The sequence below is a fragment of the Aedes albopictus genome, chromosome 2 (assembly GCF_035046485.1).
Source record: "Aedes albopictus strain Foshan chromosome 2, AalbF5, whole genome shotgun sequence".
NCBI lineage: Eukaryota > Metazoa > Arthropoda > Insecta > Diptera > Culicidae > Aedes > Aedes albopictus.
Window position 1 is genome coordinate 307,789,007 of NC_085137.1, and position 24,326 is coordinate 307,813,332.

Below are 24,326 nucleotides of genomic sequence, written 5' to 3' on the forward strand. Positions count from 1 at the left end.
ATTTTGGTACCTAAAATCAATTTCAAAGAGATTTTTTGAAATCACCTTTTGACAGCTGGGCAACTGCTTGACAGCTCCACCCAGTACAAAATGCGACGAGGGGTGTTTCGACAAATCGCTCCCACACAAACTTCAAATTGATTTTTAAATAGGTTCCCGGGCACCAAAATTCATGAAAATTTGGATTTCGGCTCAGTTTCGCATGCAGATTCAGAATATGGAATTATCTCAACACCGCTTAAGAAGCAAATTAGTTTCTCTACTCGTTCAGCAATCATTTCTTCACAGGAAATATAATTATTTACCTTGAAACTATTTTTGGTTAATCTCGTCATCCGTGCAAGTGTCGCAACATGTTTACGAAAACAGAATGTGGTGCTGAGGAAACGTGCAGACACAGAGAAACAGACGTCACACTCTGAACGCTTCCCATCGATCGCCTTTGTAATTGTAACGGTTGATTCAAAACTTTAGTAGGTGGTAAATTGACCGCATTCGCTGCGCTGGCATCGTTTTTGCTCCTGGATGACGTTTGCTCACTACTACCACCTAGCGATGGCCCGGCCAAACACAACACGTTTAGCATTGGGCGATTACGTTTTCATGACTCGTCTAATCAGCCTTTGTCAATCAAGCACAGACAAACAGACGTGTCGCTCTACTCACTTCCAATTGTTTCCCTTTTTAACGAATCATTCAAATATTCCGTAGTTCACCTGTTTGACGTTTGCTCACTACCGCCATCTACTGAGTGAGTATGCGAAACACAGTGTAAGTAGCATTGGGCGATTATGCTTTTGTGACGATGATTTTAATTGCACTTTGTTTCAAGTGATACGTCTGTTTGTCTGTGCCCTAACGATATGGGGCGGTGAATGATGAATGAAAGAACTAATGAATGCAAGGATGAATGTTCGTTTCGTTCGTTCCATGGCTACTCGATCTTCCCTAAGATTGCTACCGTGGGGTGCCCTAATTTTGCGGGGGGGGGGGGGGGGGTTAGGGTTAACCCCCCACTCCCCCCCAGGTTAAAATTTGTGGAACAAATTTTCAGAATAAAGCGCTTTGCGACGAAAAAAATTTTCTGCTGCGCCGCTATTTTCAAACTACGAATACAATTTCTCATTTCTGTTTACAAAATGTAAGCGTCAGAACAAAAAAAGGTATCATTGACCATTGAAAACCCCTCCCAGAGACAATTTCTGGCTACGCCACTGAGACATCATAATCATAAAAACAATTGTGCAATTGTCCCAATTTCACTTTAACTATACTATCTAAAGTAAAATTTGGACAATGCAACGATTACTTCTATGATTATGTTCTCTAAATATTATCAGTGAGCGAAGTTTGGACCCGCGTGAAATTAGGGCACCCCACGTCAGGCCGCTGCCATTGCGAGGTGAGAATTGGAATATTTTCTCTTAAATAAAAATACGACACCATTTTAAACTCGATCAAAATATATTTTAGTGATGTTCAATTATATAGCTTTTAAATTTACTCTGAAAAGACAAACATTTTTAAACATATGTGTGTACCTCCACGAAGAAGGTTTTACGACTAGTGAATGATTGCTGCCTTGCATATTAACTGCGCTTCCTACAACTGATGCTTATATACATTCAAACAAATCAAGTATTTGATTTCTTTATGGGTTGTTCAGATCCTTTCCAGTTTGTCCAACAATTTTAAGAAAACAGTAACGACGTCTTATCGAAGCTTACAGTTAAAGTTTGGTTAACGTACTTTGGATGGCTTATCGGAGCACTCTAGCAACCGTCGTCTGATGGCTATGCGAAGATCTCGAATGAGTTAGAACGCCTCGGGCATCAGGCCCATTGCTTCCAAAAACTGACCCATCGGGCTTTGCTTCACGCCAACCACCTCGATCGTGTTGGTTATTTTGTTCTTGATGTTTCGCAATCGCAGCGAAGCGTGGACGAAGGTCACTGAAAGAGGAAAGTACGATTAATATTCTCAATTTAGTTGAAAATCGGAGTTTTCGACTAGCGAAGTTGGATTTTTCTCCAAATCCATGCGTCGGACCTAACTTCGGAAGTGGTGCGCTGTATAGTAAACCTGGTCCGCTATACAGCGCACCACTTCCGAAGTTAGGTCCGACGCATGGATTTGGAGAAAAATCCAACTTCGCTAGTCGAAAATTCCGGGACTCAACTGCATGGACAATATTAGGCACTTGATCTTGTAGAAGCAATCGAGATCACTCCGGTATAAGATGACGCATGGATGTGATATCACCGATGGTGGATGCACGAAGTTACGCCATGTAAATCGCAATTGGGTTTTAAAATTTAGAGAAATGTATTGATTTTATGGTTTTATATGAAAGAGCACCTTTTTCTGAATCACTATGATTTTTTCAGATTTTTTGAACTTATTTCTGGTACCTAAATTCATTTTCAAAGAGAGTTTTCTAAATCACCTTTTGACAGCTGGGCAACTGCTTGACAACTCCGCCCAGTACAAAATGCGACGAGGGGTGATTCGACAAATTGCTCTCATACAAACTTCAAACTGATTTTTAAATAGGCTCCCGGGCACCAAAATTCATGAAAATTTGGATTTCGGCTCAGTTTGCCATGCAGATTCCGAATATGGAATTATCTCAACACCGCTAAAGAAGCCAATTCAAGGGCTAAATATCTCTAAACGCGCGGTGTATGACTTTCGGTGTCGAGTTTTGCAACGGGTTGCATATCAGAGATTAGGTATGTCATGCAAACCCGGATAAAAACTAACCATAGGGTATTTGGTGAAAACCATACCTGTACCATACAGTGTACCAGCTACAATAAAGTGTATTGTAATGAAATCATTCGCTTAAAGCTGTGCACATTGTAGCTACTATACATTTACATCCGATCTTTATGTAACAATATATTATACTGTTTTTCTTACGTTTGAACTATAGATAGTAGAGTAAACATAGATCCGCGGACATCGCTGAGTGACATATTTCAAGCGTGTGAAAGGTATTTTTCAAGAGTGCGACGGTTGAATATGACGTCATGCGCTCCATTAGTGTTATTGGAATCATGACGTCATGCTCGTTTGGATACAGATTTTGACAGTTCGTTTGGATACAACGGATTCATCATCACGGATCTATGTTTACTCTACTATCTATAGTTTGAACCATTCACTATTCCGAAATATTATTTTTTCGTGCATTTTGAATTGTTTATTCAGTTTCAGATTTTCCGTACTTTATTTTGTTGATGTTCGTGACTTTTTTGTTTCATAGGAAAGGAAAGAGAAAAAAGTGAATATGTTGAAACATCTATTTAAAGTCAATAAAATGTTTATATAAGTGGTAAACCAGGTGTCCTAAGGACTGCAGACCCAAGAGATATGGCGGGCTCGGTATGTAGAGTGCGGTGAGAGGAATACGAATGTAGGTCCACCCGGAAAGACCAACCCCCTGAAGAAAGCGTTAGTTCTTGAAGCCGCCGCCTTTCGTGGGGCGCCACAGGTTTGTTTACGAAATTTCAGTCTGCTGGCCAATCTGCTACGTGCGGAAGCGAACTTTGTCGTGCGAAGATAAATTCGTGATCGAAAAACGATCATTTCCACATATTTTTTTAATGGGTTTAGTGTTCTTTGTTAAATTTACTAGAGGCACAAGTGTGAAAATACATTTAGCTGATTTAAAACAACACTACAGTCAATTAAATTTGAATGTCGCACCTGCTCCAACAGAAAAAAATCACTGTGTTTTCAGCCTTATGCAACCGCCGATTCAAATCAGCACCACGTCTAGCACCATATTTTTGGCTTCAATCCAGTTGTATGTGGATGACAGCCGTTTCATGGGGTTGGGAAAGACGCAGTTCAGATTACTGTAAATCAGTGGATGGGTTCAACAGTATTTTTTTTGTATTTGCATTTAAGGCAGTTTTCTTTGTAACCGTTGGTTCCAATGTTACTTGCTGGCTCCACCATCAATCCCATTTTCCTCCCGAAAACAATAGACCCTTTCCATAACTTTAACTAGGAACTGTTCAAACTCACTGGTTGATGAGTCACGAGTGAGGAGCGTTCCACTTTCAACTCATATCAGGTCTCAAAAGCGTATATACCGGGGTAGTGTGAACAAGACCTAAAAAGAAACCCTAGGCAAATTCAAGTACCAATCCACAGATGGCGCATAGGTGAAACATGGTTGCCAAAACACAACATAAAACATAGTTGTCAAATCCAACCTCAGAGAAAGTGGATTTCTTATAAAAGGCTGGATTTGACCAGAATTTCCCTCTTTGTCCACAACTGATTCCCAAATAGTGTAGTGCGCGTATTGTGTTAATTCTAATGGTCAGAACAATAGACCACCGCATGGTGAAACTTATATTAACTTTTGGTTTCTTTTCTTAAATAAAATAGGGTAAAACTTAAAATACGGTTGTAAACGTTAAAAAAAACTGTGTTAGTAAAATGTGTTAGGGGCGATTTCTTCACCCTGGCTTAAGCGTTAAGCCAGGTTTAAATGTATGGGTAAGCCTGGCTTACCGGTTAAGCCGAGGTGAAGAAATCGGCCCTTAGTGTTAAAACGGTTAGTGCGAACAAAAAAAAAGCAAATTGTAACCTAAAACTAATCGTTTAAAACTTATAGCTATGAAACAGTTAGACAAAGAACATCGAAAGAGCAGAACACTAAAACAGGTTAAAACGCAAGAAAAAGGTAAATTACCATTGTAAAGCTATGCTAAAAATGTGTGAATGCTAAAAACGACGTCATAAGGTGATTAATGTGGTGTGGTCAGGTCCAACGAAAAGGACCTTTTTCTTTTTTGTGTATTTATACGAATCTCAAGGTGCAGCGGACGGATCTTCCGTCGGTACTAACATCGCCGATTCCCAGTGCATAGCGGCGGCGCACATCGGCGCAGCGACCGCCATTTTGAAACCCCTGATGACGTCAGAAGCCCGCCATTGGTCGAAACACTGCCAATAATCATCCGCTTGGAAGTTGGGAACCCTTCCTCGCTTCCGTTGGCAACCTGCTGGAGTTTCATCTGGTCCGGTTTGCTGGCGATTTACTACAAGGCTTCTCATCTACCAGTGACGCCCCCCCCCCCCCCCGTTTTCTACGATGGGCCACCGTCTGGCCCGAATCTGCCGTAAAATCATCATGCCAACGATCACCATGCCGGCAGAGGTCGGAAAGATACATCCGGCGTACCTAACCTCAAATATCCCACCGGCAAAGGCTGGTCAGAGACCACAGCGTACCATCCACCGGCCGCGAAAGATCCGGATCGGCCACAAACACCTACAAAATTCCGCAAGTATTATCACCCTAGCTAATTTGACGTCATAGATTAGAATAAACTATGTATGTATTTGTAAAATGAATTAGCCTCAGCGGTAGTCAGCTTATTTATGAAAGCAGCCCTGGGTAATGTAACTTTCACCTTTCTTATTAGTTTTCGTCCACTTTGTTACTCTCATTCCTCGCTATTTAGTAAGATCATTTGTGTTCATTGATATTCCCCCCCCCCCCCTTTGTATGTTTGTGCAGTTTGGTTGACCACTGTTCCATTAAAACAGCATCTTTGGCAAGGTTTTCACCACCAACAGTTCCTACTCATATTGATACGGCTCCACGGCTTGTGTATGAGGGAAAGTAAGCTTTGAACGACCCTGAAATCCCACCCTATGAGCTAGCACGTTACATCTTCCCTTCTCTCATGTGAACTTGCCTTCTACCACAACCGAATCAAATGCGATTTATCTTTGACGTAGAGCCAACTTTAACATATGAACTGGAATGGACACTGTAACGACTTCTGATATAAGTTCGTCTGTGGGTTCGCTTTTTAACCTAACTTATATTTGAATCGAACTTGACAGTTTTCTCATGATTTGTTATATATGTATTTTAAACTTAAGTCAAACTGGAGCCTCAATATTGCTATAACGGTTAAGCACGCTGTAATGATACTTATGTACCTCGTCACACACTTCATGCTACTACATTAGTGGTCAAATAACACTTAGCGCGCTCGGCATAGTTCCATCATGCCGCTCAAAGTGTTGCACAAATAATGCTTAGTTTGCAAAACCCGGTTATCTGGCTGGTGGGACATGGGAGCCTAAGATTCAACCACAGACAAACAGACGTCTCACTCTACTCACTTCTCATCGTTACCCTTTTAAAAGATTAGTTCAAATATTTTGTAGTTCGCAAATCGCTCGGTCACGGCACTCGCATCGTTTTTGTTCCTGTTTGACAGTTGCTCATTACTGCCACCTACTGAGTGGTTTGCGTAACACAGCCTGGTTAGCATTGGGCGATTATGTTTTCGTGACGATGATTTTTATCGCAATTTGTTCCAAGTGATATGTCTGTTTGTCTGTGCTTCAACTGTTACTGCAATCAGAGACTACTCAGACTTACACGAGTTTAGGTTAGTTTGGCTAGAAAGCCTAAGATGCCATTAACAGAAGGAACATGACGAGATAGTATAACATTATATGGTTTATGTAATGTAAAACAATACAACATAACAAAAGAGAACCATTCCAAAACCATTTGATTAAACGTATACTGCCGCCACTCGCATAACCGTCCCATCTTTGCTGGGTTTTTCTATTCATATGGGACTGTTTTGCGAGTGGGGGCAGTATAGCCAGTAGTGAAATTACAATTAAAAACAATATATTTACGGTATATTAAAACCCACGTATCAGTATTTCGAACAATTCATTTACAATAAAATGTATGGTTTTGCAAACATATATATATGGAGAAAAATATTTTTTTGTATTGTTACGATAACAACCCGTACAATATATCGTAAAAATCTTATTTACAATTCACTGTATGGTGTCTACATTACATCTTATTGTTTTTATATTTTTATTTTTACAGTGGTGTCTATTGTAACAATATGGTTTTAAATCAAGTTTTAAATAGAACTGTTACAATACAACGTTCGGTTTTTCTACTGTATTCTTTATTCGGGAAGATCCCCCTATGTTAAAAGTTTTAGAATTGGACAACCATTTTTTGTATGGGTCGCCACGTTCTAAACCCCCCTACCCCTAGAAGCGTGACGTAATTTGTGCACTGCCCCATATGTTTTCAATGACAAAATAATCTCACTAAAATATGATCATTTCCACCAGTATCGATCTGATTTCTTTGCTGTTAGTACACACTCAGAAAAAAATCTAAACTATTTAGTATAAATCCCACACTAAATCCATTTCACCTGGTTGACCCCAGGCTAAGTATATGTTCAACTTATACAGCTCAGTATAACTTCGATTTATACGTAGTCTAGTATAGGATAGCTATATCGAACCATGTATAACCAGAGTTTATTGAAATGTTGCTTGGTTTTGATTGTTTATTTTCTTAAAAGCAAAAAAAAAAGAAAAAGCTAATCAATTAAGCGTGTCGTTTATTTTGAACAATATTTACAAGTATGTATGAAAACCGGCGTCAGAACTGCAACAACGATCGAAAAGGGATGCATCCTCGTCATGGTTTTCCCGAACCTCCTCTGCGTCGAAAACACTGTTCCAAAAAGACATTGAACGAACTCTCCGTCTGTCGTTGCGGAATTAGCTTTTGCGGTCTCTAGCGGCAAACGGTGGACCCTGCAACAGCTCTTGGAAATGCTGGCCTGTCTCCTTTTCTGGCGCTTTCAGTTCCGATAGGTTCCGATGTGTCCTTGCGCTTGATGCTCTCTGCCGCATTGGAACGGAACTGGCGTTGCTGCTGGTTTCTGTCTTGCCGGTGCCGGAGGAGTCTAAAACACAGAATACGCTTGATTTCAAGTTGATTTTATGCAGCATAAAGGTACTTACCATTTACTGGCGTTTTCGATGAGCTCTTCTCAGGAAACCAAAGACCAGCGGTGGTAATTCTCATTTCTTGAATATACGCAAAAGCCACAAAGATAATTTGTCTGTCCTGTTGACTCGAAAAGTTCTGGAAAACTTAAACACGCTAACACATATTTTCGCAAAAATCTGGTAAAGATTAAATTACTAGACTAATACAGTATAAATGTTAAACTTGGGTATGTGTAAACCCAATAAAAGTTAAAATTGTATAACTTTTAATCTGTCTCTGATTTTTTATATTTCTGAGTGCACAGGGTCAAACATTTCGACAATGATTTTTCTTAAGGGCCTCACTGACTTGATCGATTTCTCTTCGTCGACTCTCTCTTTTGCTAATAACTTGATCAAAACAAACAAAATCATTATTTTTTTTGTTTCTAGAGCATTTCAACCAAAGTCTTTGGAAAACTCAATACTCTTTCCGTAATAACACAAACAGAGGATCGATGAAGAGAAATCGAAAATGTCAGTTAGGCCCTAATGAAGAATCAATGTCGAATCACTCATCATGACAATGTAAGTTTTTTGAGTGGAGTGAAGAAGTGTAGTTTCGACGAGAGCCCCATTTTTACACATGAAGCGGCACTTTTTTATGTAAACAAAAAATTGCCATTCCAAATAATTCCAGGCGATCCTGGGCTGGTCATTTTACACCAACAACGGCGCATATTGAACCGATTCCCCTTAAAACTTCCAGGGTTACCATGCATTTTTTTTGTTAATTTGTGCACTGACCCATCGATACGATTAATTATTTACCACACGTCGTCACCCAAATAATCGCGAACATTGAGCTGAGATGATGTCACCGGTTCAGCTATGATTCGACTTACGTGAGAACGGCAGCAGCACAGCAAACATCACGATAAGAACGGCGTCGAACATGAACAGAACCAGATAGCAGCATCCGAGGACACCTCCCAACACGGCCCACTTATTCGGTTGTGGCTGCTGGCCACTCGCCGCCCCAAACGAACGGCGAGCCTCGGCGGTGAAGAACTTCACGAACACGTACAACAGTGCCATGATGACCATCAGGCCTAGAATCACCTTGTACGGGTGAATCAGCCCGACCAGCAGAAACACTGCGGCACTCATCAGCAGATAGTTGGTTTGGTAATAAAGCAGATTCTTCACCACCCGGTTGCCCCACTTTTCAAAGTCCTGGAAGTTGGGCAGCTGGAAGCGGGCAGATTCCAGGAGGAAGTCGTTCACCGAGCGCAGAGGCGCCAGTTGTAGGCTGCTTCCCGTTTGAGTGCTAGTCATGGCTTATCGAGATCTGGAAAAAAAGCTGGGTTCGAGCCAAAGTTGGTTCTAAAAATAAACGCACTTGATTCACCCTTAATATTTTCGTTATTAGACACTTACCACGAGACGAAATGGATTTTTTCCTGCTTTGATGCTGGTGAAAATGCACTTTTATGTGCGAGGAGAAAAGAACAACACTTACTGCGCGACGTCGGATAGGAAAATCAAATTCTCTGTTTTGTTCTTCTCTTATTCATCCATCGCGATGGCACCGAGGGCCACGACGATGACTCAAATGACGTTGATATATAAATGTTTGTGAAGCAGTGTTCTCTAGCGATGGATAGCAACACTAAAATCCACAGTGGGCTGTGTAAAATTCCGCACTACACTGAACAAATTTCTCGCCGTGCGAAAAATGATTCTTCATTCAATGCGTTGTATATCGGCAGTATCTGAATTTTGAATGATTACTCAGCAAAACAACGTTTTGACGCCTTTTTGGTCGGAGACTCGAGAATTCGACCGTAAACCCTCAAATATTATTGCATATTCGGAATACTTGTAAAATTTCCAATAAGTATGATCTGTTGAACAGTTAGTTTTCATTGGAAAAGTATGTTTAAAATGGGAATGAGTAGCGTGACGTTTCAACGAATTCACGAGTTATAGTGAAAAATCTGACCAAAAAGGCGTCAAAACGTTGTAACGTCACGGTAGAATGTGTCAAAATAATTTTGCTGAGTAATCATTCAAAATTCAGATTCTGAGATATGATTTTTTGAAATATTGGGTGCTATACAACTTTTTGAAAAAATCGTGACAGTTTATCTAGCGTTTTCCGGGGAAATACCCGGATAAAAACGAACAATTAAGGCTATTGGAAAAACAATTGAAAAACCACAGATTCTTATGTTAACATTGCTTTCTATTGTGAATGTATTGTACAGTATTTTTAAAATTTGATTCTTTTTAATGATTACAAAAGATTTACATTAGATTCCATGCTTACATACCCAAACAATAGATTAAGATTTGAATTCATTGTTACTGTTGCCGCTGGCAACACTGATTTTCGATGACAACTATGACGAACGTTCGAGCAAATGAGAGAAAGTTTGAGGAGCAATGGTATTGTGTAAAATCCAGCCGGAATGGACCGAACTGGTGAAAATTTGTTAATCGCTATTAGGGTACTGGTTCCCTTATTAAGCATGTGGCTCCCATTTTCATCCTACGAAAAACAAAGGATTGAAGCGCAGTTTGTTTTGTTTCTTGTTTTTGTATTTTTTGTTAGGAGTGAGCACGCATGAAAACAAAAAGAACGGAATCAATCGGTGCCGTAATCGCTAGTTTTCGAATAGGATGAATATGGGAGCGTAAGATTACTGATGGATCACATACCCTATTTGTAATTTACTTATTCTAAACTTCTTTCGAAACTGAATTGAGTATACTATAGTTTGTGCTACCGCTTACGTAATTAGAGTAATTGAAGGTTAAAATAGGGCAGCATCCATTTATTACGTAACGTTAAAATCGACATTTTTCGACCCCCCCTCCCCCCTCCGTAACGCTTTTTTGTATGAAACCCCGAAAATTTTTGTATGGGCCGTAACGCTCGGCCATACTCCCCCCCTCTCCCTAAAGCGTTACGTAATTTGTGGATGGCGCCTAGGTAGGAATTATCGTAGTGAAGTGAGCCTATATTCGACTGTAACAAGTATTGTCGGGCCGCCACCACAACCGGACTTCGCACAATCAAGTCGCGACGCGACCCAACTCGCGACGCGACCCAACTCGCGACGTTTTTTAGTCATGTCAAAAGTAGTGCGCATCCTTCCCGTTATTGTCAGCAACACAGCGCACTAGATGCGAAACAGTTGCGACACTTGTGGACCAAGAAAATGGAATGTCGGTCTTGATTCCAACCGGATAGACAATATAAAAGTATCACTATTGTTTCCCATTGTAGTTCACTAATGCAGTGATATAGATTGTTGCGCGGGTAAAGGCAGATTGATTTGCCGAGAAAGACACCAAAAGTGTAAGAAATATAATTTGTATTTGTAATTTATATGAACTAATAAAACGTCATTTGCAGTTTAAAGCTGCATCAAACGCATAGCTCGCGTTACCGCTGCTGAGAACCCGGTGAGAATTCCCCTTCCGCCCCCGCAACAGTTACTGTTGGATTCAGCGTTCAAACCATTAGTTTACAATAGAATGTATCAGTAACATTGAAATGTACTGTTTTTCAATGGTCTGGACGTTTGAAAAAAAGGGGTTTTTGCTTGGGTTTTTGAGTAATTCCGAAACAGTGTGTATCGATAACAGCCAAGTTTTGTTGTAGTCAGCTCGGTCGTCAGCGGTAAAAAATTCCGAATAGCAGTTTTGTGTGCGGAAAATGTGGAAAATTCACGCTCAGCTGCGTGAATTTTCCGCATTTTCCTCACGGGAGAAAATATAGTGTGTGGTGCAGTGCTGAATCATTCAACAGTTGCGGCATTTCAACAGGTTTGTATGTGTTTTGTTTGCGCTTTTGCGAGAGCCGAGAGGCGAGAAGTTGAGTTGGCAGGGCAGGGCTGGTAGCGAATCACACTTTCCCAGAAAAAATCCCAGGGTTGGTTCGACCTTTTTCATAATATAATAAAATCATCTAATTAGTACTTTTTACCTATATTTAAGATTTTTTTAAAGTTTTCTAAACTAACATTTGAAAAGGGCTAATTTTATTGTACCAGTATTAAAAAAAATAATAAAAGAAAATATTGAAAAAATGGAAATATATTGACGGTTTCCCCCCTTATCGAACGCGACGATTTGAATCCGTCGCGGGATGAAACCGTCGCCAGAGTCGTCGCAGCCAATCAGCAGGCGGGAGTCTGACGTTTCTCCGATCTCACCAACACAAACAGCAGCAGAGGTGGTGCTTGATTCGTTGCGACGATTCAGAAATGCCGACTGGAAGTTGGCAGCGCGTTTTGTTATGAAAGCAACATACAATAGCAAGAAAAAGTTGCGAGCTTTTGATAAAGGGAGCATCATGGTTTTCTAATTTAAAGACCGCCCCAGAAAGTATGTATCAACGCACAGACTGGCATTTAAAAATTATTGATTATTGACTTAATATACTTGCACAAACGTTCTGTATACAGGACCTGCGATGCGACAGCGCCTTCGATTTTGACATTGACAGTACCTCGGACACTACTTTTTAGTTGGGTTTTACCCCAATCTGCAAACATCTAACCATCGAGGCAGCCCATCTCATGAGCCCCCAACGAACGAATCGGCACTGTACATAAAATTCTAAGTTATATTTGAACCCACGTTTCGTTATTAATAACCCCTTCTCATCTCTCAACAGTGACAAGGACGTCAAGCCGGTGCGCGGTGCATAAGCAATCAACCCAGAGCTTGTTGAATGCCGATCTAAGCAAGATCTGCATGAGGGCCAACGGACTTATTGTAAAAATACTAATTTCCCTTCCTTCAATTTGACAGCAATCTTGACTGCAATAGTTTCATCATCAAACTTTTTTTCGTGAAATCAAATGTGAAACATATTACTGAGTAGAACCGTAGAACCATGTTTTGCATTTGGTAGCTTTGCAAGGTTTTTAAATCTAGGTTCGCTCTTTAAACTTGGAACACATGCATGCCTTTGAATCAAATTCTATATTGTATGCTGTATTCCACAAGCTGTAGTTCATCAAATGTCCATAAATGCTACAATAATGGTTAAACACGCTGTAATGTTACTTTTGTACCTCATCACCCACTAAATGCAACTACATTAGTGGTCTAATAACACTTAGCGCGCTTCGGCACGGTTCCATCATGCCGCTTATAGTGTTGCCACATATAATGCTTAGTTTGCTAAACCCAGTTATCTGGCTGGTGGGACATGGGAGCCCAAGCTTCATCCATTAATGCAATTAGACGTTAATTGAACAATAAAATGAGCGATTCGAATATTTGAAGAACTATTCAAACAACATAGAAGCTTGTGTAAAGTCAACATTTAACGAACTTAATCTATGCAATATCTTGCATTTTAACGCTTCGAATGATGTTCAAGTATAGGTTCAAGTTGTAGTATATCGAGTTTTTTTTTAGTGCTACAACAATGGTTAAGCACGCTGTAATGTTACTTTTGTACCTCATCACCCACTAAATGCAACTACATTAGTGGTCTAATAACACTAAGCGCGCTTATGCACGGTTCCATCATGCCGCTTATAGTGTTGCCACATATAATGCTTAGGGCCGATTTCTTTATTTCGGCTTAACTGGTAAGTCAGGCTTACCCATATAGTTAAACCTGGTTTAACGCTTAAGCCAGGGTGAAGAAATCGCCCCTTAGTCTGCTAAACCCAGTTATCTGGCCAGTGGGGCATGGGAGCCCAAGCTTCAATCATTAATGCAATTAAACATTACTCGGTTTACGACATGATTGATCCAAATATTAGATAATTGTTCGATCTGTGTTCTTAAAATGTAGCCCTGAATGTAGCATAAAATATACAAGCTTCTAGTCCAAATGCATAAAGATAGTTCAGATTCACTGTTTTTCAGAATTTTCTCAAGCAATCAGTAACAAAAGTAAAAAGCAGAAATAGATCAAATCATGCCAAAATGTTCATAATCGCTTGTAAACAAAACATTAGAATTTTCTGTTTCACAAAAGAAAACAATTCCCAAACATTTGGATAGGGCAAAACAGTATGTTCCGTAATCACAATTGAAAGCAATTCCAGAACAATAGAATCTAATGTGTAATTAAGTCAGTGCTCAAAGAACAATATGAAAACATAAGAATCTTGTATATCATTATAGAAAGCAATTCCGAAACCATTGAATCAAATGTGGAATCAGTAATAAAATTACTACTCAAAACAATACGTTTACCGTGCAATTCACTGTTTGAAACAATTCGAAAACATAAGAATCTTCTGTATCACACAAGGTATCACAATAGAAAACGATACCCAAACCATTGAATTCAATGTAAATACAGTACAAACAGTATGTTCTGTTTCACAATAGAAAACAATTCCAAAACAATTGAATCAAATGTGGAACCATAAATAAAAGCACTACCCAAAACAATACGTTTACCGTGCAATTCACTTTTTGGAACAATTCGAAAACATAAGAATCTTCTGTTTCACAATAGAAAACCATCCCCAAACCATTGAATCTAATGTAAGATCACAGTTCAAAATAGACAGTTCTTGGCATATTTAACAGTTCAAAACAATACAAATACATAAAAATCTACGGTATATTTGATTCCCCGTATATGCATTAACAACATTTCATTTACATTAGAATCTTCTGTTTTGCGAAAAAACTTGTATGGAAAAAAGTCCTTTTTTGTATTGTTACGATACTTAACAACCTATACAATTCAATGTGAAATGCTCATTCACATTTGATTCTATTGTTAGAAACATTTGATTCTATTGTTTTTCTACTGTTATTTTAACATTGAATTCTGTTGTGAGAGTATGGTTTTCAATGGTACTGTTACATAAGTATCCTATGTTTTTCTATTGTATTTTTTATCCGGGTAGCCAACTATGTTTTTTTTTAATTCCATATAGGGTATGTGTTCCATCATTAATCTCACGCTCCCATATTCATCCTATTCGAAAACAAGCGATTACGGCACCGATTGATTCCGTTCTTTTTGTTTTCATGGGTGCTCACTTCTAACAAAAAATACAAAAATAAGAAACTAAACAAACAGCGCTTCAATCCTTTGTTTTTCGTAGGATGAAAATGGGAGCAACATGCTTAAGAAGGGAACCAATACCATAGGGTATGTAACATGTATTCATGACCTCTACATCTGGTGAAATTTTTATGAAAATCGGAGACTCCTCAAACCTGTTCTATAACTAAAAAAATCCCCATTATCGTCTTGATATTGTTAGCATGCGATGATAGTGCAGGTGGTCACCCAGTCAACTGAGAGGTCTGATATTTTTCAGTTCTTTCTTTGAACATAACGTTGGAATACCTCTCTCTCTCTCTTCTTGGCGTAACGTCCTGATTGGGACAAAGCCTGCTTCTCAGCTTAGTGTTCTATGAGCACTTCCACAGTTATTACCTGAGAGCTTCCTCTGCCAATGACCATTTTGCATGCGTATATCGTGTGGCAGGCACAAAGATACTCTATGCCCAAGGAAGTCAAGGAAATTTCCTTTACGAAAAGATCCTGGACCGACCGGGAATCGAACCCGTCACCCTCAGCATGGTCATGCTGAATACCCGTGCGTTTACCGCCTCGGCTATATGGGCCCCACGTTGGAATACCTATTTATTTTTAATTTATCTATTGGATTATTTCAACAAACCTTTTTGGTTTAATTGAGAACTTATTACCTAAATTGACAAAAAAAATAACAGAAACACAATGCGATACCTAATACAGAAACATAGAAACGCAACAAATTTTGGACAACAAATTCATAAAGCGAAAAGTGTTCCCTATTCGATGATCGACCTTGCGGCCTCTAAAGACTGAACATTACTAACATTCGACAACGGACAACACATATAACACCCAGAGGCCAAGTGGAGAATTTTCCGTTTGACGAAAAGATTTCCCCGACTGGAGCGGGAATCGAACTCACACTCCGAGGCTTACGAAACACCTAAATGACTGGCGCCGTTAACCGCTCGGCCACGAAGCCCACTCAATAAATAAAGTATTCCCAGGATTCAGGAATACTACGACTGACGTCGACGGTAACATCAAAGTATACATTCGACGAGAAAGTCACTATCACCACTGAGTAGATTAATCTGCGTCTTTCGCTATATAAATCATTTGGATTGAATAACATGTAACTATTTTTTCATTATGCAACTCGTGTCAGTTGCATAATGAACCAGTGTGGAAAAGTTGGCATTTATGATATCAACATGAGTTTAATAAAACAGAAATTATGATATGGAATTGCATAATAGTTATTTATGCAACAAGTTCCAAAATGATGATGAAAAAATCGAGTTTTGCAACGCGTTGCATACAAAGTTTTTTGTAATTGCAAACAAGTCCCCATTCAATCTGTTCTAAGTACACAAACATGTATCAAGAGGAACCACGTGCGCGCCTCCATGTGGGTCAGGGTAATATTTTTGTTCGATCAAGTAGGCTGTGATAGACTGGGTGTCACAAATTTTCAAGCTCCCATATCGTCGTCATGCAGCAGTAAAAGCAAGAGTGAAAGTAGTTCCAGCAACTGCGTCAACACCTGATCTGCAGTCCGAATCATAATCTAAACCATCCTGATTCGAACTCTAACTGCTCAGTGGATGTAGAAGCAGTAGCGGCATCAACGTAAGCTGCGGTAGTGAGAAAAGTGTGTGATGGCAAAAGTGCTACTTTTCAGCACTCTTAAGAGTGCCGAAAAGTAGTACTTGTCAGAACTCTTGTTATAGTACAGAAAAGTAGGCCATTATATTGTTCCAACCGCGAGTAAAAAGTGGGGGAATTTGCAACGTAATTACAAAATAGTTATTTATGTAACGAGTTACAAAATAATGATTTTTACAGCACAAGTTGTATATTTATCCAACGAGGCTTGCCGAGTTGGGTAAATACGACGAGTGCTATAAAAATAGAGTTGTGCAACGAGTTGCATACACAGTTTTTTTTTTGCAACCAAAGAAAAAAATCTTTAGAATATGATGGTTTCCATCAATATCATCGTGCTTCGCGGTGGTTCACTAGAAACGGCAACGTGCTCCATCGTGCTAGACACAAAATTTGAATCAAGTAATCCGTGGGTGCTATCACCGTCACTGTTTGTCAAGCTCTAGCCGTGGAAACTGAGGTCAGACTGGGGTTACAAGTCAAACAATTGCATTATGATTCATAATGCAACCGAAATGAGTTTGTAACGGGTCGGGTATTTTTGTGGAAAAGGGATGATTACTAACTTCACTTAAGCGCCAGGTAGATTGATCTACCGTGAAGAAAGCGCGAACTTCTGAAAGACCCGTCCCGGCTTTGAGACGTCAGGGCGAGTTCATTCAACTCCAACTAGCGGCAAAGTGGTAGCGAATCCTTAACGAATGGCCAAATTAACTTACCATAAAAAAACCAATCATTCGAATTCGCGTTCAAATTCCAATTGAGCTCTCTTTCTAATCTCCCACGTGTAGGTAGTAACGTGCCTCACATCCAATATTTGGCAGAATTCACTTTCAGTTTTTTACATCGATTTAATTCTTTACCGTAGGCTTAGTAGGGGTAACAGGGATGGAATATAGTCGGATAGATCTAACCTGTGCACTGTTGCTTATCCGGTAGGCACTTCACGCGTCCGTGAATGCAGTTTAATCGGAGAGTCCGGCAAACCTTTCTCGTCGGGTGGTCCTTCCGTCGTCACCACCGACGGTTTCGATCTCGGCTATGTTGCGTAGCGCCGAGTTGAGTTATGTTCCCGCTTCAGTTATGGACGTGACCGACGTTATCTGGATGGGCCAAACGTTTCCCACGATAGGCTAATCCAGATTACCCCCAATTGTAGAGGCGCTTGGTGAGATGAGGAGGAAATCGTTTGTTTACATAAAAAGGTCAATTTTTTGTCGTCAAATTTTACTCATTCTTGGCTCAAGAAGTTGCTATTTTCCATTTGCAATGGCTTCTAATATCATCATTCTCGATGCCCATGCCAACAGACACCGGATTGGCCAGCTAACAAAAAATCCGGGAGATCGCCCGCCGGAGGCATAGCAAGAGCTCCTCAAATTAATCACATAAATTGTTCGTAAGTACCTACCGGATCTAAGCGCATCTGAAAGAGAATCAAATTTTCTTTCCGAAAAGTGCTCGTTTGTTTCTCTACGATGCGGAATTCGATACGAAAAAGTGAAAAAAGTGCACTTTTCCTATGCTGCCCCATGGAAAATTTTAGCGGAGCCCCGTTTTTCATAGGGTTCTCATTCCTGCCACCAGATGCGGAAGGATCGTTAGCTTCCGTTGGATTTACCTATAGGTAAATCCAACGGAAGCTAACGATCCTTCCGCATCTGGTGGCAGGAATGAGAACCCTATGAAAAACGGGGCTCCGCTAAAATTTTCCATTGGACTCGTATCACATTGAAGGACCTACATCGCACCGAAGCTTGTTCGTTATCGTATTCGGGTCCCTATTATATCCACTCGGGTTAGTTTATCCGGTGGTATAATCTCTACCTGCCGTCTTTGTCAAATTTGGCTCGTCTGATATATCTTGGCTAGTAAGGGCCCAGAGACACGGAACGATTGTTGCCTAGGTGAAATCAATAATGATAATAGGCTAATCCAGATTACCCCCAATTGTAGAGGCGCTTGGTGAGATGAGGAGAAAATCGTTTGTTTACATAAAAAGGTAAATTTTTTGTCGTCAAATTTTACTCATTCTTGGCTCTAGAAGTTGCTATTTTCCATTTGCAATGGCTTCTAATATCATCATTCTCGATGCCCATGCCAACAGACACCGGATTGGCCAGCTAACAAAAAATCCGGGAGATCGCCCGCCGGAGGCATAGCAAGAGCTCCTCAAATTAATCACATAAATTGTTCGTAAGTACCTACCGGATCTAAGCGCATCTGAAAGAGAATCAAATTTTCTTTCCGAAAAGTGCTCGTTTGTTTCTCTACGATGCGGAATTCGATACGAAAAAGTGAAAAAAGTGCACTTTTCCTATGCTGCCCCATGGAAAATTTTAGCGGAGCCCCGTTTTTCATAGGGTTCTCATTCCTGCCACCAGATGCGGAAGGATCGTTAGCTTCCGTTGGATTTACCTATAGGGTTGGGTATCGGGTTTTATTTTTTTACTTTAACTCTGTTACAAGTTGCATTATGAATCATAATGCAATTGTTTGGAATAGTGAGGAAAAGTAGGCCGTTACCTTACCCAAAACGGTAAGTATAAAATATAATTTTATAGTGCCGAGTTGCAAAATAGTTATTTATGTTACGAGTTGCAAAAAGTTGATTTTTTCAGCACGAGTCGTACATTTATCCAACGAGGCTTGCCGAGTTTTGCAACGAGTTCCATATAATATTTTATGCAATTCAGTATAATAATTTACATTTTATGTAACTCATTTTGGTATCATAATGGCCAATTTTTCCGAACTGGCTCATTATGCAACTGAAATGAGTTGCATAATGAGAAATAGTTGTATAATGTTCATAATGCAACTCATTTGAGTTGCATTATGAACATTATGCAACTCAAATGGGTTGCATTATGAAAAAATCATTGCATAAAATTTTGTATGGAACTCGTTGCAAAACTCGATTTTTTCAGCACTCTTCGTATTTATCCAACTCGGCAAGCCTCGTTGGATAAATGTACGACTCGTGCTGAAAAAATCAACTTTTTGATCAATGATTTTTTTCATCATGCAACCCATTTGAGTTGCATTATGAACATTATACAACTATTTTTTATTATGAAACTCATTCTAGTTGCATAATGAGCCAGTTCACACAGGCTGCTAGGGAAAGCAATTAAGCCTCTAATTAGCTCATTCTACTATTGGAACTCAGTCATCCGAACATGAAAACATACTTATTGACTACACTCAGGCAAATAAACCTAAGATTATCATAAGGTCTAACTTATGAAATGGCCTTTTAACTATTCATAACGGCTAGAATGAATTTCATAATTTCGGTTTATGGCGTAAAATCGACTCACAGTTAGGCTTTTATACACATTTAGCAACACGAAATTCTCAAGCGTCGATAGCCGCGTGGGTTGGGCACGAGCTCAGTGATCTCGACGTTCATGGATCGATTCCAGTCTGCATCATTTTACGATTTTTCTGCTCTTTTCATAAGTTTATCTTATGTAATTTTCATAAGGTATTCTTATGGCATCCATACTTTACAGTTATGGCTAAATTTCATAAGGAATTTTGATAAATTTCGGCAGTTTACTTCGCTGAGTGTACAATTACGGACTGTTCAGTTTGTATACGCACATATCGTGTCGTGGTTCTTCTTAGGAGGATATCACATCGCGTTGGTTCATGCCAGCTAGATATACAGTGCCTCGGAACGGGGAGAAATGATTAGCTGATTTGACGCGATGAAACCATAATCTCGCACATGAGTGACAACGGAATTTGGTCAACTATCAGCATCACCAAACGGTGCATTCGGTTGTCGTTGGTGATTTACTGTGCCTATGATATTTCTAGATGCGTGTATGTAATATGCAGTAAGGATAGAGCTATTGACCCAACTTGATCGACACAACAGCATTTCCCAATTTGCTTGTCTTTTTTAAGTGGTGTGTAGTAAAAATGGCTTCATAAATGGATAATTTGACTAAACAAATTCAACAATAGGAAGCAATCAGTGAAGTACTAGATTGAAAGTAGTGAGCTGGATTTTTGTATTGTGAGATGACCAATTCTTCATCTCTGAAATGAAATGGTGCAAACAGCGATTATGATTGCACAGTTAACCAAACTTTTGCTCAAACATCATCAAATTAGGCTAGAAATCATAATATCCACGCAGTTTGCACCATTTGGAGAATTGACTATCAGATCTGTGGAAAACTCAATATGTAGATGCTCGACGTAGAAAAATCATTGTCACATTTTTCTCATCTCTGACTCTGACTATTAGGGTGCGGGAACATTGTCCCGGTCTTATTTTGGGCATTTGCTGCTATACTCAATGAGTTTCATATCAATCGATTTTATTTTTTCAACATTAAAATATAATAAAATATGGTAAAATCAAAAATATTTAAGAACTCAAACAAATGGTCAATTTGTTTAGGCCACGAATATAAAACTTTAGATTTCAAAGAGCTTATAGTTGCGTTCCTGGAGCTCTGAATCCTTCTAAAACCCCTTTAAACGCTTTCGAAAGGAAGTATTGAGTCTTCTAAAATCTAAAACTCTTTTGAACTCTTTGAAATCTAAAGTTTCATATTTGTGGCTTTACATATTGACCATTTGTTTGAGTTCTCCTCAAATGTTTTTGATTTTACCGGCTTTAGGACATTTCCCCGAATTCCACTACCCCGAATTACCTATTACCCCGAATAACCCATTACCCCGAATAATTTATCCAGAAGCCTATCTGACCCGCTCTGGGTAACACAGCGTAACAAAAATTAACTTTTGGTCTGTCTCAAGAGCAAATTTATGTGTCTCTCACAGATTTTGGGTCGCTGATTCTGAATCTGAGCTCAGATTTGCTCCAGCATGTCACAATTTTGAGCTATACCCCAATTTATAGGGCAAAATATGCGATTTTGGGCTTTTTTGACTGCAAGCCATAAAGGCGAAACTGGAAGCATTTCCTATTTTTTTTTTGTTTTTGATTTTTTATTACATAACGAAGCAATATTTTCAAAATCGGTTTTCGTACACATGTAGAGTATGGATCAAGGTATCTTCTGAATTTTTTTGAGGTGGAAAATGTTTTCCTTTTTTTGCAAAAACCATTTTTTTGTAAAATTTTGTTCAAAAATGGTTTTTCCAAAAACGAAAAACATTTTCTTTATTTATTTTTTATTCTTTAACCACTTAACCTTATATTCAGCTCTTTTGTCCACTAGGGCGCTGCGTGAGCGGTTCCAATTGGCGGCTGCACTTACCATTTGTACAGCGCCTAAATGTATTGTATTATTATTGTACTATATCGAACTGGTTGCCGTTGCGCTGCTGTCACTTTCTACCCTGTCCATGGGTAGAATGATGAGCACGAGACCCAAGCAACACACATGTTATAATAGAGTTACGACAGCGCAAGTTTTGGTTGTATAGAAGTTTATTTTACGGAATTCTAACATTGTGTTGTAATAACGTAAAATAAACTTCTATACAACCAAAACTTGCGCTGTCGTAACTTTTATATAACATGTGTGTTGCTTGGGGAGGAAGTTGATGTGTGGCTCTTGTTCCTTATCCAGTCCGATTGAGGGTCCATTATGAGTTGCCGTTAGCCGATATCCAAGTTTCCGGGTCCGTTAGAGCATATGCTCAGAAGAGGGTCAGGTGTCAGCTGCTCTCGGGGGAAGAGCAACTGACGAAAAATGGCTAGTGCCGGGGCTGGGATCGAACCCATTACCATCCACTTATGAAGTGAACGTGTAGGCACTACGCTACGGGCCCCAGCGAGAAAAACATTTTCCACCACAGAGAAATTCAGAAGATACCTTGATTCATACTCTACATGTGTACGAAAACCGATTTTGAAAATATTGCAAAGTAATTCAATAAAAAATCAAACACCAAAAAGTGAGGAAATGCTAAGCATGGAAATATTTTTTTAAGCAATCAAAAGTTACATTGGTTAATTAACATCTAAATTAACGATCCATGCAATATATTTTGATTTATCAAATAAAAATTTGATAGATTTAAGCATTTAATGTTAGTATGTAAACTTGCATGCAACTTTTGGAGGGTGACTTGTATGGTAAATATCGTACCTAACAATAAATCGCTTAAAACTATGAAATTCTATTTGGTAAAACAAAATATTTTGCATGCGTCGTTAATTTAGATGTTAATTGACCAATTTACCCATCTCGATGTGAAATGAGACACTGCGTTGCACGCGAAAAAAATAATACTTGTGAGTTCCACCTACAGATATCATTTAAACATGCCCACATCGATGGTTGGAAATTTGGGGAAAAGATAGGCCGTCAAAAAAAATCAAGGACACCACTCCCCCATATAATCTGGAGGGCAGAGAAAGAAAGCCTCAAAGAGAGTCAGGCAAAAATGAGATGAAATTCTTCTTTCGCAGCAGCCAATACAATGCAGTATTGTTTGAAGCGGTAAAAAAATAGATATTGCGTGATCTACTCCGGGTTTTTCATTTTACTTTGGTGGAAACCGTCAGCTTGTTAAGAAGCATTTTAAGTGCAGTCGAAAACCTATCTTGCCCAGTGTATTAACCTAGTACAATAGTGGAATCCAGCAATAACGCTCAAGCCAGGATAGAAAGGAGTGCAGTGTGATAACGTTATTCCGATCACATGCTGGAGCCCAAACGGTAGTTATTAGTAACCGAGAAAAAGATCTGATCAGGTTGAAACCCACCTTGAAACGTGGGAGCAAGTGGGGAGTGGCTTTCGTCGTCGCAACTGGTTGCCCGCAGCCATTGGTGGTTTTGTCGGTGTGCTCAACAAATCGGTACAGAGCTGCACCATTGCACGGTCGTTTTCCGACTTGACGAAGCCTGGTCGCTTCCACGCCACCCGTCCAGAACCACCCAAGAAAATCCAGCCCCCAACATAGAAGCGATTGTGCCGCCGCCACTCGACCGGCTACGGAAGCTCTCATTGCAGTGACGTAACAGTGTCCAACCTTGCGTGTCGCCATCCCTCGGCCGGCTACGGAAGCCCATATCGTAGTGACGTAACAGTGAGCCGGAGACAACTGCGTGACAACAGTCACGGGCGCGTCACTGGGGCTCGGCAAACGGCTGCCCTGTGAGAAGTTGTGTTGTCTGTTTCAACGAGTGCCGATATTCGGGGCGAGCACATGGTGCTTGGCTGCAAGTTGACCGAATCCGTTCCTGACGATTTCTCTTCATCCGGCCCCAGCATTGCCAAGTCCTGCCTCGATTCAGGAAAAGCTGTGATCCGTTCTGGCTACGTAACGAAAGGTTAGATTAGAATTAAGCGAACATTGTATACTAGACCCAAGAGTGACGTCACCATCAGGTAGGGACCCAACGTACCACTAATGCAATCTATTGTTGCTCAAGATTTCGAATGTGAGTTACTGCAGGGGTTCCTAAACACAAGTTGACGCTTCCATCTGGGTGTTGGGGATTATTTTTACAAGTGATCACCCCGCTGTTAGAGATAGAATATCCTCTCATTAGATTGATTTTTAGCTTAAGGACCCATTTGTTTCGGCCTTCTGTGTGGGATGCTAAATTGGATTCGGGTGTTTGAGCCTTAACAGCCCGCCCTGAGGAAAGTCTCTAGCCGAGTACCCTAAAACGCAACAGCAGCATCTCAGTTTACGAGAGTGGTGCTTAAGCTGCTGATTGTTAGGAGCAAAGCATTCGTTACAACTGTAAACATTTTTATTAGAGATTTTTCCTTCTTTTCTTCAAGTTACATTGTTATATGGACAATTTGACTAATAGCTGTACTTCTAAATTACTGGTCATAGATTTTTACGCAGGTATCAG

The 24,326-nt window shown here is 39.8% G+C and overlaps 1 protein-coding gene and 1 long non-coding RNA gene across 4 annotated transcripts; one reads left to right on the forward strand and one right to left on the reverse strand.

The window, feature by feature from the left end:
* Positions 1 to 1,445: 1,445 nt before the first annotated feature.
* On the reverse strand, positions 1,446 to 9,416 carry LOC109428667 (PRA1 family protein 3). Of its 3 annotated transcripts, none has more exons than XM_029879790.2 (3): positions 9,247 to 9,416; positions 8,712 to 9,169; positions 1,446 to 1,952 (listed from the first exon to the last, which is right to left on the reverse strand). In XM_029879790.2, exons 2-3 carry the CDS (start codon positions 9,142 to 9,144, stop codon positions 1,816 to 1,818), a joined length of 570 nt encoding a protein of 189 aa, XP_029735650.1. In that variant the 5' UTR covers positions 9,145 to 9,169; positions 9,247 to 9,416; the 3' UTR covers positions 1,446 to 1,815. The 3 variants fall into 3 exon arrangements, with proteins under 3 accessions (XP_029735650.1, XP_029735651.1, XP_029735652.1); XM_029879791.2 differs by having other exon boundaries at positions 8,712 to 9,192; XM_029879792.2 differs by having other exon boundaries at positions 8,712 to 9,157; positions 9,247 to 9,408.
* Positions 9,417 to 11,405: 1,989 nt separating this feature from the next.
* LOC109404741 (uncharacterized) lies at positions 11,406 to 13,778 on the forward strand. The gene is made up of 3 exons (XR_009997079.1): positions 11,406 to 11,643; positions 12,497 to 13,003; positions 13,496 to 13,778. It is a non-coding gene; the product is annotated as an uncharacterized LOC109404741 (long non-coding RNA).
* Positions 13,779 to 24,326: the final 10,548 nt, after the last annotated feature.